This window comes from Neophocaena asiaeorientalis, unplaced genomic scaffold (genome assembly GCF_003031525.2).
Source record: "Neophocaena asiaeorientalis asiaeorientalis breed wild unplaced genomic scaffold, Neophocaena_asiaeorientalis_V1.1 scaffold329, whole genome shotgun sequence".
NCBI classification, from domain to species: domain Eukaryota; kingdom Metazoa; phylum Chordata; class Mammalia; order Artiodactyla; family Phocoenidae; genus Neophocaena; species Neophocaena asiaeorientalis.
The window spans coordinates 357,886-373,365 of record NW_020175082.1 but is presented as its reverse complement, the minus strand read 5'-3'; the positions used below and the strand labels follow the sequence as shown (position 1 = coordinate 373,365).

The 15,480-nt window shown below is 33.8% G+C and overlaps 1 protein-coding gene across 4 annotated transcripts in view; it reads right to left on the bottom strand.

Moving 5' to 3' along the window:
* Positions 1-15,480, bottom strand: part of CPNE8 (copine 8) — a 303,498-nt gene that overhangs the window by 53,842 nt on the left and 234,176 nt on the right. For all 4 annotated transcript variants that reach the window (XM_024764161.1, XM_024764160.1, XM_024764162.1 and 1 more), the window contains one exon: positions 2,516-2,562. In XM_024764161.1, the coding sequence (XP_024619929.1) occupies positions 2,516-2,562 (47 nt within the window). The remainder of the gene's footprint in view (positions 1-2,515; positions 2,563-15,480) is intronic.

The following is a 15,480-nucleotide window of genomic DNA, read 5'->3' as shown; positions in this document are numbered from 1 at the left end:
GTGCAAAAATCATTAACTTGAAGCCACAATATTGGAGAATAAATTTATCATGTAGTCAAAGATAAGCTAAATTAGAATTTGGTCTCCTCATCTCTATCTGTAACTCTACTGCTAACAAGTCAAAATGTTGAGTCCGCCTGCCGACGCAGAGGATGCGGGTTCGTGCCCTGGTCTGGGAGGATCCCACGTGCCGCGGAGCGGCTGGGCCGGGGAGCCATGGCTGCTGAGCCTGCATGTCCAGAGCCTTGCTCCACAACGGGAGAGGCCACAACGGTGAGAGGCCCACGTATGGCAAAAAAAAAAAAAAAAAGGATGATGGTTGGAGTAAGTGATCTCTTACCTAAAAATTCTATTATTTTGTGAAATGTGAGTGAATGTGAGAGAAATGTGAAGTGAATTTAATGTGAGAGTTAGAGCACAGTAAACAATTTGAAAAGAAAACTAGATAAATATATAAACTAATGGCAACTTCTGGTAAAAGTTAAAAAATGAGACTCAAGGGTGTGGTGAAAAGCGAAACCTCCTGCACTGTTGGTGGGAATGTAAATGGAAACAGTCACTATGGAAAACACTATGGAGGTTCCTTAAAAATCTAAAAATAGAATTACCATATTACACAGCAATCCCACTACTTGAGAAAAAAACATAATTCAAAGAGCCATGTACCACAATGTTCACTGCAGCACTATTTACAATAGCCAGGACATGGAAGCAACCTAAATATCCATTGACAGATGAATGGATAAAGAAGATGTGGCACATATATACAATGGAATATTACTCAGCCATAAAAGGAAATGAAATTGAACTATTTGTAGTGAATTGGATGGGCCTAGAGTGTGTCATACAGAGTGAAGTAAGTCAGAAAGAGCAAAACAAATACTGTATGCTAACACCTATATATGGAATCTAAAAAAAAAAACAAAAACAAAAAACAAAAGGTCATGAAGAACCTAGGTGTAAGATGGAAATAAAGACACAGACCTACTAGAGAATGGACTTGAGGATATGGGGAGGGGGGAGGGTAAGCTGTGACAAAGTGAGAGAGGGGCATGGACATATATACACTACCAAATGTAAAATAGATAACTAGTGGGAAGCAGCTGCATAGCACACGGAGATCAGCTCGGTGGTTTCTGACCACCTAGAGGGGTGGGATAGGGAGGGTGGGAGGGAGGGAGATGCAAGAGGGAAGAGATATGGGAACATATGTATAACTGATTCACTTTGTTATAAAGCAGAAACTAACACACCATTGTAAAGCAATTATATTCCAATAAAGATGTTAAAAAAAAAAGAAGGTATGGCATATATATACAATGGAATATTACTCAGCCATAAAAAGAAATGAAATTGAGTTATTTGTAGTGAAGTGGCTATACCTACAGTCTGTCATACAGAGTTAAGTAATTTAGAAAGAAAAACAAATACCATATGCTAACACATATATATGGAATCTAAAAAAAAAAAAAAATGGTACTGATGAACCTAGTTGCAGGGCAGGAATAAAGATGTAGACATAGAGAATGGACTGGAGAACACAGGGTGGGAGGGGGAAGCTGGGGCAAAGTGAGAGTAGCATCGACATATATACACTACCGAATGTAAAATAGCTAGTGGGAAGCAGCAGCATAGCACAGGGAGATCAGCTCAGTGTTTTGTGATGACCTAGAGGGGTGGGATAGGGAGGATGGGAGGGAGGCTCACGAGGGAGGGGATATGGGGACATATGTAAGCATATGGCTGATTCACTTTTGTGTACAACAGAAACGAACATAGTATTGTGAAGCAATTATACGCCAGTAGAGATCTAGTAAAAATAAAATAATAATGAGACTCATGTTCTTATGATATATAATAACTGATTTTAAATGACTGTTCTGTTTGAAACAAAGTCACTTCAAAATATAGTTAAAAGTCCACTCTCTTTCCTTTCTTAAAATGTTTGATATACAAATTAGGAATATCCATACATGGGGTGTTATATGATGGTCCATCTGAATTAATTAAATATAAATGTGTTAACATAAGTAATTCTTAAAAATAACTGAGTAAAAGTAAAGTAAGCTGCTACTGTACATGTATTTGAATTACATTTGTATAAATTAATACACAGAAAAGTACTATAAAAATGAGGATTATAGTTAGACACACTTCAGAATTGTAGTTATGCATGGAGAAGAAGGGAGTGTAGAAAAAATGAGGCAGGGTACACAACGAGCTTAACTAGATCTAAAATTTTCCTTTTAAAAATATGTAAAACAAAAAAGACAATATTTCAATATTTAATAAATTTGAATGGGACTATTATGCACTTTTGTTGTATTTCTTATAGTCTTTTGTATACCTGAACTATTTCATAATACTGAAAAAAGAAAAGTTATCTGAAGTTTGTAGGAAACACTTCAGAAGTATGTATTCATGGAAAGAAAACATCTAAACCTCATGAAAATAAATATTTATTTTTTAATGTAATTGCTGATAATTTTTATTATGCGATAGTCATAATACTCACCATTTGATGCAGTAAAATCAATAGCCACTGTGAAATTGATTTGTGTTCTAAAATATAAGTAAATTAGAATCATTAATAACTGAATAACCTCATAAAAAGAAGTTTGATTTCAATTTTTGTTACATTTTTAACATCAGTAATTTTCTTAAATGTTATTACTAGCAACTATGTTACAGCACACACTGAATAGTATCAGTTAGGCAGTTTTACAAGCTAAGAACCTGGCAAAATACCTTTACGATCATGCAACTGTAAAATACAAAATAAAGCATCAGGAATAAAAATAGCTCCTAGATGAAAGCACAATAACTAAGTGAGGAGCTCATAATGAAGTCAAACTATAAATAATTATTTGCCAGTCTCCAATGTCAACATGTATTATTAATTTCTTTTCAAAACTATTCTGTAGTCGATGTGAAATTATTATGTCCTTAAAAGTATGGCATTGCTAAAATAATGTCTAATAATATCGTTCCTTAAACTAATTCCAACAATCCTGAAAACACAGGATTTTCTTTTGCTTTCTTCAGAACTCAAGTATTTCAAATACTGATCAGTGCTCAGTGCTCAGTGCTCACAGCATTCCTGTGTACTTGCATGTATTTATAGATATGGATAAATATTTAAATAGATGAAATTGTTATATATACTTAAAAATTTCAGCACATGGTAGTTACCCCAAATTATTTTACTGTATTAGTGGGTTTTTTTTTTTTTTCTTTTTTTTTCTGGTAGAAACCAAGGAGGTGGCATTCGCATTAAAAAGTCACTCTTTTGGATATACCTCTAAGTCTTTCTATATGTAATTCCACTTTCTCACCAAAGAAGGCATAAAAACACAAATAAGTGACAATGATATAATTACTGGGGTAACCTGTTGTCATATCTAATTTACAAAATAATTTTTAATTTAAAAAGTAAATAATTTGAAAACATGGTTGCTTAGACTATTTTAAATAACAAATTAATTTTGATACACTGTACAACTGATTTAACACTTCAAAGTTTGAGCTGTTATTTAAATGGTGGTGTGATGATGAAGAGGATGGTGATGATGATGGGTATGGCACTATAGGGTCCCTTGTAGTTCTCTTAGTATAAAGTATAGTAACATTTCCTTCTTTCTATAAAAATTCAGCTGAAAAACCCTTAATACTGCTCAGGTGTTGAAACAAATTCACGTTTTTTCCCTAAAGAATAAACAACCTTTGTTGCTTTACATTAATAAAAACTAATATAGATTCTCTTTATAGCTATATGGTAATTTTTTTCTCAGAGTAGAAATTAGGTTTAGAGGCTAAGAATATAGGCTAATTTGGAGCATAACACTTTTAGCACATAAAACTTTTAGAAAAAGAATCAGTGAAACATTTGGGAGAATATTTTGAGATAATAAATCCCTTTGAGGAACTGAAAAGAACAGTCACCATCAGGACATTGCTTTTTCATTCTGCTACTAGAGAGAAAGTGACTATAATATAGGGTATAGTATGGTATATTAGAAAGGGTTTATTAGCTTTTGAGTCTGAAAGGACGGGGTTTGAATTTCAGCAACCCAGTTGCTGACATTAGCCAAGTTTTAGAACTCTCAGAAGGCAGGTACCTGGCACATAACAATTAAGCAAGGATGGACAGAAAAACTACATGAAACATTATCTTTGTGTGTGTGTGTGTGTGTGTGTGTGTGTACATATATTTGAATTTCAGCAACCCAGTTGCTGACATTAGCCAAGTTTTAGAACTCTCAGAAGGCAGGTACCTGGCACATAACAATTAAGCAAGGATGGACAGAAAAACTACATGAAACATTATCTTTGTGTGTGTGTGTGTGTGTGTGTGTGTGTATATATATATATATACACATATATGTATATATATACATATACATACAGACATACATATATATATAAAACATATACATATAGAATGTGTTTTTATATAGCTTTTATCAATTAACCTCATAATAATTTTTAAAGGAAGGTACTAGTATTCTCCTTTTATAGTTGAGGAAATCTATGCTCATAAAACTTAACTTTCCACATAAGTAATAAATGCCAGTACTGGAATTCAAATTCACATATAACCTCCAAGACCATATTTATAAACTCTATGCTACTCTAATTGTACAATTAAATATTTGTGAACTGTCTGGTTATAATAAAACCACAATAAAGGATAGTGATTATTATGTTACAAACTGAAAAATGATACTATACAGATATCCTTAACGATAAAGATGCCAGGGCATAGTCTCATGCTTGGACAAATCTGTCTTTCTTCTATCACTAATGTTATATACATAAATCACAAGATAATTGTTATAAATGCCTTTTTATGTTCTTTTACTCAAATGACACTTCCTTAGGAATGAAAAATAACTCTAAGCTTCAAGAACATGGCTTTTAGCACATTATAAAAGTCAATATAGCAGTTGTGTCTGGTTCAATCTTCCTTAGGTTTTAGGGATAGACACCTTGTTTTGGCTCAACTCTCTCTTATAGCAGTGTCTACTTTCCACATATTGGAACATCACTGTGTTTGTTGGATGAATGTGTTCATTTTATGACTGTTTCTAATATATTTTCCAAGGTAGCCCAGGATGTGTAGCATAAATACCAACTCCTTAGAAGCATTAGTTGTAGATAAAAAAACCTTCAATAATCAGAGATACAAAGGTCATTTCAAAGCCAGTTGTACCTAGCAAAGCTGCAAAGAAAAGATATGGCTACTAACTGAAGAAGTATACTGTATATAAGAATAAAAAATGAGAGAAAAGTATTTATTTACTGAAACCTTTAGCTAGCTAAACAAACCAAATTATAAAACCAAGTAGATTAGGTACAACAAAAAGTGTAAAAAAAAAAAGAGAGAGAAAATTTAGAAAGAAATGAAAGGAAGAGGAAGGAAAAAGGAAGGAAAAAGGAAAGAAGGGACAGAGGAGCAAGGGAGGAAGGAAGGAAGGCAGGAAGGGAGGAAGGAAGGGAGGGGGGAAGGAAGGAAGGGAGGGAGGAAAGAAAGAAGGAAAAAAGAAATAAAGAAAGAAAGGAGGGAAGAAGGCGGGGAGCCAGGCTGTACCAGGAGTACCTATGAAGCTTGAAGCTTGGGACATTTCAAAACAATACAAAAGACAGGTGCATTTAGCACTAAATGATAACTAAGACCATTTGATAATCATGGTGCAACAGAAAATCTCAACAAGTAAAACAATCGTTGATGCATATTTGGTGGTTAATTAATTTCAAGATTTGATTACTTCCTTGTTTCATTCTGCATATCAAAAAGAATCTCACTCCTTTACTGTGTTGAATCAACAGTATTCTAATCAGAAGGGAAATATGATGGCTCACAAATCATTTCATGGTTGTGATAGTCCCTTAACTTATTATCACACCATTTGGATTTTTCCATCTAAAAAACTACAATTCAACAATTATTTATTGAGCATCTTCTGATTGTCAAGCACTGTGTTAAGTGATAAACAGAAAATGGGAGCAAAGCAAACACTATCATTGAACTCATAGAGCTCAATTTCAACTTTCCACAATTAAAAACAATGACAAAACAGCACAGCAGATTATCATGTAATTCACAATCAATAGCCTAACTTAAAACACAGCTGTGCATTTACTGTGGATAACAGCTTGTTCATTCTCATGATTCTTAAACGTTCTCATTCATATTATAATGTATACTTATTATGCCAAGGGCCACATTCTATGTATTTTGAAAATATTAGCTAATAAAAGTTTTAAAGAAAGTTGCTAGCAATACTACAACTTTAGGCTAAAACAGATTTCTTGAAGACTTTGATAAATGATTTGTCATAAAATTAAAATAAATCTTCATCAGTAATTGTTACCTTTTTATTTTTTTAAATTTATTTACTTTACCTTTAATAGTTTTTGAAACCTAATGTTAGAGAAAAAAGAAGCAACCATGAGTCAAAGTTAAAAAACAACAACAACAACACAACTGAATTCACATGAAATTTCTCTTGACAGAGTATTCATAAAGCTATCACATATAAATCCTTGAGACATTTTGCTTAGGAAGTGTTACTGTAGCTCTCATTTTATGTTTTAGAAGTAGACAAAAAAAGAACAGGATTTCAAGAAACCCAGATAGTATAAAAAAGGCACGGCTGCAAATTTTCATGAGTTAGTAGTAACATCTCATGACACTTCCCAATGCATATGCCCTAGTACTACTGAAATATATTCTTGGAAAATGTCCTTATTTCATTCTGCCACCTTTCTGAAAGTTGTGAATGACAGATAAATCAGATGTTAATGTGGAAATCTTAACTAGCACATCAAAGGTACATAGAAAACGTATGTGCATGTCAAAGAAATCTACACATACACACATGTATGCACACACACAGAGTGATACCATCTTAGATAACTTTTCTACAGCTGTTATGAATTAATAATCAAGAACTAACAACTGTGATGGGGATGTGCAGAAGGATTGTTTCACTTTCTTCCCAAATTCAAATTCTGTTCAGTTGCACAAACTGAACGGTATCCAACATGAAAGATGAACTTTCTCCACCTTTCTTTAAATTAATCTTGACAAAGGCTGATTCAGACCAACTATCTATTGGAATCTAGAACCCTAAATGAAGTTGAGATGCCCACCCAACTCTAATATTCTTTTCATTCTTTCCTTGCCGATACCGAGACTATGCTTCTGCCTTGATTTACTGAGATGCACTCTAGCTCACCCTTGGGTTCTGGAACCTGCCCTGAACTCAGGTTCACTTCCTCAGGGACTATTATCCAGCCTAATCCTTCTTGACCCTAGCTCACCATGGGCTAAACCTTGAACTTTTCTGCCTTGCCTTTCCCTCTTTTTTTCTTTTTTTTTTTCTTTGAGGTACGCAGGCCTCTCACTGTTGTGGCCTCTCTTGTTGCGGAACACAGGCTCCGGACGCACAGGCTCAGCGGCCATGGCTCACGGGCCCAGCTGCTCCGCGACATGTGGGATCTTCCCGGACTGGGGCATGAACCCATGTCCCCTGCATGGGCAGGCGGACTCTCAACCAGGGAAGCCCTCCCCTCTTTCTTAAAAGCAGTTCAACTACCTGAATGACAACACAGACAGCTGCCTGACTCTAAATTTTGCTACATCTTCAAAATTCCGGATTCCTGTGCCCATAAACTACTGACAGGATTATTTGCCCTTGACAAGTGAGGTCTGCTAGAACGAGGGCAGGCTTTGAGATACACAAATGCAAATTAAAATACTTTCACCTATCTGCAATATGATCTTTGAAAGGCTATTTAACCTCTCTGCACCTCATTTGTAATGAGCTAGGGTTAACAAAATCTTTCTTGGATTGTTGCTGTAAGGACAAGAAAAGCACCTGTCTTTTATAGCAGGCACTCAAGAAGTAGCTGTTATGATTATTATCACCATATTGAAGCTAGTTTTTTAGAACCCAAGTTTAGCATATTTCTTTGAAAACTGGTGTAATATTTATCCAATTTCTAGAGCTATCAGAGTTTCAGGTTTTTCCTACAACCTGATCCTCCCATGTCAGATTTCCTTTCCTTCACACTGGCTTCTAAGGTCCCAATCTACCCAAACCAAAATAGCACCATAAAGGATCTAATTTTGTTAGAAGGTGTCATCTGGGTACTTCCTAAAACAAAATCCCCCTGAAGGAAGTAATTATAAGCTTTGATCCTAGCTTTATTTTCCTTCCTATCCTTCCTAAAATTTTGTATTTCTATGGGATCAGTGAAATGTCAAAAGTAAAAATAAAAAAAACTGGAGACAAGTGATATGATTCCTAAACTCTTTATGCTAATAGTTTTGATCATTATTAAATCTAGTTTTCATAAATTAACAAACCTTTGTACACTCTCCAGGTTTTGAAGATTAATTTCAGTATTATTTTTAACACAATTAAAGTGTTCCAAAATACAACTTTGCAAGTAGGTAAGCTGATCATCCTATAGTTCAAGAACTCCTTATCAAGGTAGGTATGCAAGATGGCCAACCTTTTTTCAAATCATTAGTTTAGAAAATATCTCATAATGACATAAAGAAAACAACAAAACATATCAACCTCTAACCAAAAAGAGAAGCAGTATCCAATAGAATCCCTTTTTTTTTTTTTTTTTTTTTTTTGGCCACACTGCAGCTTGCAGAATCTTAGTTCCCCAATTAGGGATTGAACCTGGGCCCACAGCAGTGAAAGCACTGAGTCTTAAGCACTGGACTGCTAGGGGATTCCCTAGAGTCCCATTTTAAATGAGGTAGTTGCTGAAGAGGCATGATGCCTAGCAGGAAAGCTATGAACTTTTAAATTATAGATTGGAGTTTGAATTTCAGAATTACAACTAGCTAGCTAGATGTGACTCATTTGCAAAATTACCATGTCCCTGAATCTCAATTTTCTCATATGATAAAAAGGTACCAGCTACTTTGAAGAAGCCCTCTACTTATCAGAAATAAAATCTTGAAGTACCTGCATATAATAAATATTCTGCGTGCTGGAGGACCAATCTCTTGAGCAACCATGTCATCCTTTCCTTATTCATATTAATCCTTTCCTCTGTTGAGGCAGATGAAACACTTCTCTCTTTACATTAACATATATATATTTCTTTTTTCATTAATTCTTCCCATAGTGAAGGTAAGTTGTATATCACGGCTGGGGTAATGAGCCCCCAAGGGTGTAGGCAGTAGAAGGTACATTGTCTGCAGATACCTTAAAAACAATAATGTAATCTACTAATACACAGTCTACATTTTAATATCACCATACACTAGCAGTTCTAAGCAATGTCAGTGATAAATTTTCCCACCCTTCCACAACCTGCCCTTGGTAAACCACTCTTATTTGCTTAACTCTGTTTCCCTTTCCCCTGGCTGCCAAGCTTTCAGTTCCCACCAGAAAGAAACTATTTTAGACAGTGTGGCTAAAAGTACACACTCTGATAATGAAATATAACTACGAAACTGCCTGGTACAAAATAGATTGTCAATATTTTGGCTAAATTAGCACTGGTTCTGATGATGAAACATACATGCAATTTCCTTTGACTCTGAAATATATAGTTCTGAAAAAATCATTTGAAAATAACATAAGCTGGCAATTAAATCACAATCTTAAAGGCTATAACTGGACATCTTTAGAATTCTCAAGCATGCATTTTGTATATATAAAAATTAGAATCAAGCATTAACCAAAACAGTGTTTATGAGTCTTCTTAATACTTCCATAAGTTTCTTTTCTAAATCACATTTTAGATGAGTTTAGTTTAGATATGATAATGTTTTAGGTGAATGTATTTCTAGAAAGCAGAATGGCTTTACTTTTATTATATTTATACCCATTCAGCACTGCAGGGTTTAGCTCTCAACTTATTTGATGAATGCAGAACACTTGGGTGCCACAACAAGAAGCACTATAAAAAATCTTAGTTATGTATATTCAGTTTTCAAAAAGAAACTGGACTAGGAAAAAAATTCGTGTTGTATGTTCTGGCAAGATGTGCTCCCTGAGACAACATATCTAATATAATGCTACCAACTGTATAAAACCAAGGCAAATATTTTATAGCATCATTGCACTTGCTTCAAGTATTTTTAAAAAATCCTTATGGAGCTCGTTAATAATGGCACTTACTTATATTCAACTCACCTTTAAAATAAGCATATTAAGAAGTCCACTTTTAGCCTCTACAATGAGTCTATAATAGGTAGATAGCTTTAATTTTTCTCCTAAGACTTTTTACTTGGAGTGGGATATAAACCTTTTGCATATAATTTCAGACAAGTTTTAGATTCAGTGTCAAGAGTTTGGGTTGTGATTGATTACAATGGAAGGAATAACCTGGCATGATCCTCCAAAGAGAATTGAACTAAAAAAAAAAAAAGAGACTGTTATTGACTTTATAAAGTTGAATATGTCTTTTTCTCTCCATGTCTCTGTTAATTAGGACATTTACCACCAACAATGAGAAAAGACATATTAGAACGTTAAACAAATTCAGATTATTCAGAAAAATGATAGCTAGCATTTATCAAGGGTATATGCCATTTAATCCACAGTCACTCTGTGAGATAGGCATTATTATTATTTTTTCTATTTCATAGAAACAGAAACAGGTTATGCCAACAAAAGACAAATCTAGGATTTGAACCAGGCAGTTAGTGCCAGAACCCAAATTCTTGGCCACTATTATGCATTGCCTTCAGGAACCACTTATTTAACCGACTTGATTTTTTGCCAAACATTTACCCCCTATTTTGATTCTTTCCCAGAACTTGCCCACTTAGGGTCTCCCCTATTATCTTCTCTCATGCTCCCTTTCTGTTAATATGTGAGGAAAATAAGCAGTTCATGCTTCTTATCTTGATCTTGCCTTCTTCCAAGTCACTAAAACCCAGATACAGAGTTGAGATGATTTCTGGCAGAGGCAACACAAAAGCATTTTTTTCTTATCCTGGAAAGCCTGGTCCATCTGTTTTGTTTGGTGATTATGATATGAGGCATGGAAAGAGGAAGGTCACAAGATGATAAAATCTGAGCTAGACAGACATGGGGGTTTGTAATCCAGTTAACTAAATTGTCACACTCTTCATTTAAAATTCCTATTTGTTTTTAATGTTTCATTATGCTAAGAGATTTGGGGAAAAAGAGTGGAAAGTCAGGCTTAAAGTGGCTTTCTAATTAATCTATATTTATTCAGTGGCTACTCTATGTTCAGCCCTATAAAAATATTTTGAGAATGAACAATTAAAATGGTAACCAGGGAAGCTAGCAACCACTGTATATAAGTGGTTGTGAAGCTCATTTGGGACCAGGTGGATGACATTCTGGGCTTTCTTCAGAGGAAGTAAATGACAGTCTGTAGGCCTGCAAGTTTCTAATACACTCAATTTTCTGATAAAAGTATAGATTAGGGTTTCAGGTTGACATGACATTCTGGTTGCTTAGGGGTACTCAGTGTGCACGAGAATTTGAGATCTGTTTTCCCCATTCATCTGCCAGTCAAAGAAATGTGAAAAACTTTATATATATTTGTTCCTTGGTCCTGTTAGTGGTGGAGTGGAGTTTCATGAAGACGTGAGAGAAATAGAGGACCGAAAGGCAGACAAAACCAAATTGAAACATGATTCTGTCCTCAGATACTCATAATGTGAGCTGTTGTCTGTAGAGGTCAATAAACCCATTTCACAAATAACAATTATTATAAAAATGATGATGTTACCCTAAAGGAGTATTTAGATTTCAGAACTGTCTCTGATTTTCAATGAATCTGACATTGTCCTTATCAGTGATAATTGGGATATTCAATGTCATACATTAAGGATTACTCAGTAAACATCTTTGCTTTCCAATTGTATCAGAATTTTAGTATTAAAATCATTTTTAGTAAGTAAAGAGAAATAAAATAACCACAGGAAAAACATACAGAGCATGATTAAAAATAATAACTCCAATGACAACAACCCAGAAGAGGCAATCCATTTTTTTTTACTCTACAGTAAGACCTCCTTTGTGGATATTATTGTATTTAGAAAATAAAACTCTTTACTACCTCAAGTCATAAATTGTATCTTATGCTCCAGGGAAAGCATGGTTCTGCTTAGCAAAAAAACAAAAAAAAAAAAAAAAAAGGAAAAAAAGAAGGTCTAAAAATTAAAATTTTCTTTCACAGAATATTTCCATAAAAATTGGACCTTGTCTGATTGAGAATGCATCTGTCTCATCTGCTCACTGTGTACCTCAATCCATAAACCTGTCTACTGCAGCTAAACACAGTGTGTTAGGAACTGAGACAATGATTGAAAAGTAACACACTAACAACATGGTTTCACAAACAATCAATCAATCAGGTAAATATCTACATCAATAATGACTATAGTAATGGAAGCCTAGAGTACTCAATACTAAGAATTAGACATATAAAGAAGTTCCTTTGAAGGGGAAGATATTAAAGGACTATTGAGAACAGTTTTAATATTTAAATGTGTTCATTCTTAACTATACATAATTTCTACTTGGATTCATGAGAAAACAATATTTTCATAACTTTCTATTCAATTATTCTTTGTAAGATGAAACAAGAAGAGAGATTACATTTTAAAGTGTGATTCAAGAATTTCCTTCTAAGAGTTTAATCACAATCTGTTAGTCCTACATGTTCCACACGAGTCACCTGTTTTGCCCTCTTTGTCTATTCTCATGCTCCCACATGTTGTCCAGTATAAGGAAAATAGTTTACACAATTAATGTAGAGAACAAAATGAATACAGGAAAACCTAAACTAATATTATTTTGGATAACCCACAGCTAGCCAGAGTACCAATTTAACTGCTGTTACTAATATTTTATATGATGATCTTCCACCTTTTTTGAAAACATCTAGTTTTACTTGTCAATTAAGATTCAGCATAAGCAAAACTCAACAATAGTTTCTGCTAGACTAGAATATGGTGAGTACATTCCTGAATTGATGCCACCCAAATTAGCAATAATGATGCTCACCCAAGTTAACAAGAAAACAATACACAAATACCAGTAACAAATGCTGATATCTTGGTATTTTAAGTATTTTAATACTTGGTATTGAGTAGTTACTATAATTTTTTATAAAAACAAAACTGAATTCAACACTTGGTTCCAATCACTTCTGAAATATCATACTTATTTAGAAATATGGTGGGACATCTCTTCAAAAGAACTAACCTTGATAACTCCACAAATCTGCAAATAGTTATGACCTCCAAAATACTATTTTGGATTGCTTCATTGATTGCAGCCCAAAGTGTTAGTTAATTTTATTGTTTTTCTTCAATGTAATCACAGGGAAAAAGGCAAGACCAGATTAAAAAGAGTCTCTTTAGATGTGTGCAGAAGAGAAGTGGTGTCAAAGACCAAGATGTGAATATTGGGGAAGTTTATCTGAAGTGTTTACTGTACTGAAGGATGTAGCTCCCTACTACATTTGGTCTTGTGTTTTCAGTTGAAAATACTCAAACTTTTTTGGTGGGACTAGGGAGGAGGGAGCAGGGGAAAAGCAAAAATAGAAGGTTCTGAAACCTGTGTTTCCAAAGATACGGCTGGTTAAATATGGGCTTTCACAAAGGACGTCACAACGGCTAATAAATAGGTTTTACAGATAAAAACTGACAATGAGTTATAATATTTATCTATTAAATTAGCAAAGTTGAAAAAGTAGTGATGCTATTCAGTAAGGGTAAGTATATGGTAAACTTGCATACACAGATGTTAGAAGAATAAATTATTATTATTACCCTTTTGTTAACACAATAATTTAGAAATACCTGACAAATTGTAAAATATGCATACCATTTAAACCAACAACACTATTTCCAGGATGTGACCTTGCAGAAATGCTTAATGAAGTGTACAAAAAAGCTATGTACCAGGCTTTACATTGCAGCCTTGTTTATAATATGAAAATAAAATGGATACAACTAAAGTGTGTATCAACAGGAGATTTTTAAACTAAATTATGTACATCCATATGATGGAAAACTATTAAAATATGGTAGATCTATAAGTACTGACACAGAAACATATATACACAGTATACTTAATAAAGAAAATATACATTAGACTATTGTGCACAGTGCTATCCCACTCATTAAAAATAATGATGTGTGTTTGGGAATAAATACATTTCTAACAGTGATTATCTCTAGAGAGTATGACTACAGGGGATTCTAGTTTCATAATAAATTATTTTCATTTTATATTACTTTTTTTTACCATTTCACATTTCATGTTTACAATGTGAAACACAAATATAGATATTTATGTTTAAAATTTGGAAGATATAATACTTCTTTTCCTCAAAACTGAAAATAAAACACTAAAAAAAAAAGTTTCTGTGGTTTCAGAAAAAAGTTACTCTGAAGAGTATCAAATATTACTGAGTTGTTTAACAGTTTACAGTATTTTTTTAGTTGCAAGAGACTAGAAATTCTGGCTGATATTATTCACAAGAGAGTCAATAGCCATTATTGAAACTATAATAATTAACTGTCAATTATTATAATTAGTTCTAATTTAAAATGAATGTAGTTCATTATATTCTATTTTGCTATTATTCAGAAAGTTTGTGTAATTATGTGTCTGGTCTTAATATAATTTTCCATCATGGCGGTGCATTTATCTACTTGGAGGTTGAGATTTCTTAATAGCAAGGGAAGAAAGTTTACAATGTCTATCTTTTTTTGTTTGTTTGTTTGGCCAAACTGCACAGCAGATGGGATCTTAGTTCCCCAACCAGGAATCGAACCTGTGCTCCCTGCAGTGGAAGCACAGAGTCTTGACTGCTGGACCGTCAGGGAAATCCCATAAAATGTCTAAAATAATCAATAGGAAATCTGTGAAGAAAAATAAAAGTAATTTGCTGCAATATTTGGAATAGATGCAGCTACATTTCCACACTGGCTTTCATGTTCTCCATTTCAAATTGCTACAATTTGTTATTTTCATACCAATAGAGATTTTTAAGAAAGATTAGAACATAAAACTCTATTCCTCATTTCCTATAGTTAGAGTCAGGAATTCTATGAAGTAACCATCATAATAAATACCCATAACTCACAGTTAAATAAGTTTAAATCTTCACAAATATCTGATGGTAAAATTCTTAGATATCCTGCATGCCAAAGCATCATTTTCCCTTAGGCTATGTAAATTAAACTGTATTTTTGACTAGCAGTAATGAGATAGAAAATATTAATTATATGAAGACTGAAATTTAACAGTACATCAAGTAAATAAACTTCATTACTTTTTTAGAAAACAGAATTATCAACATGAATATTACTCATGAGAGAAAGAGGGAGAAGGAGAAAGGAGGTGAGCAGAAAGGGAAAGGGACCAACAGAGAGATGGGTAGAGTTAATAACCTTGAGGCACTTAGCTGTCAGCAGATGTTAGCTATTATTATACGCAAATTACACTG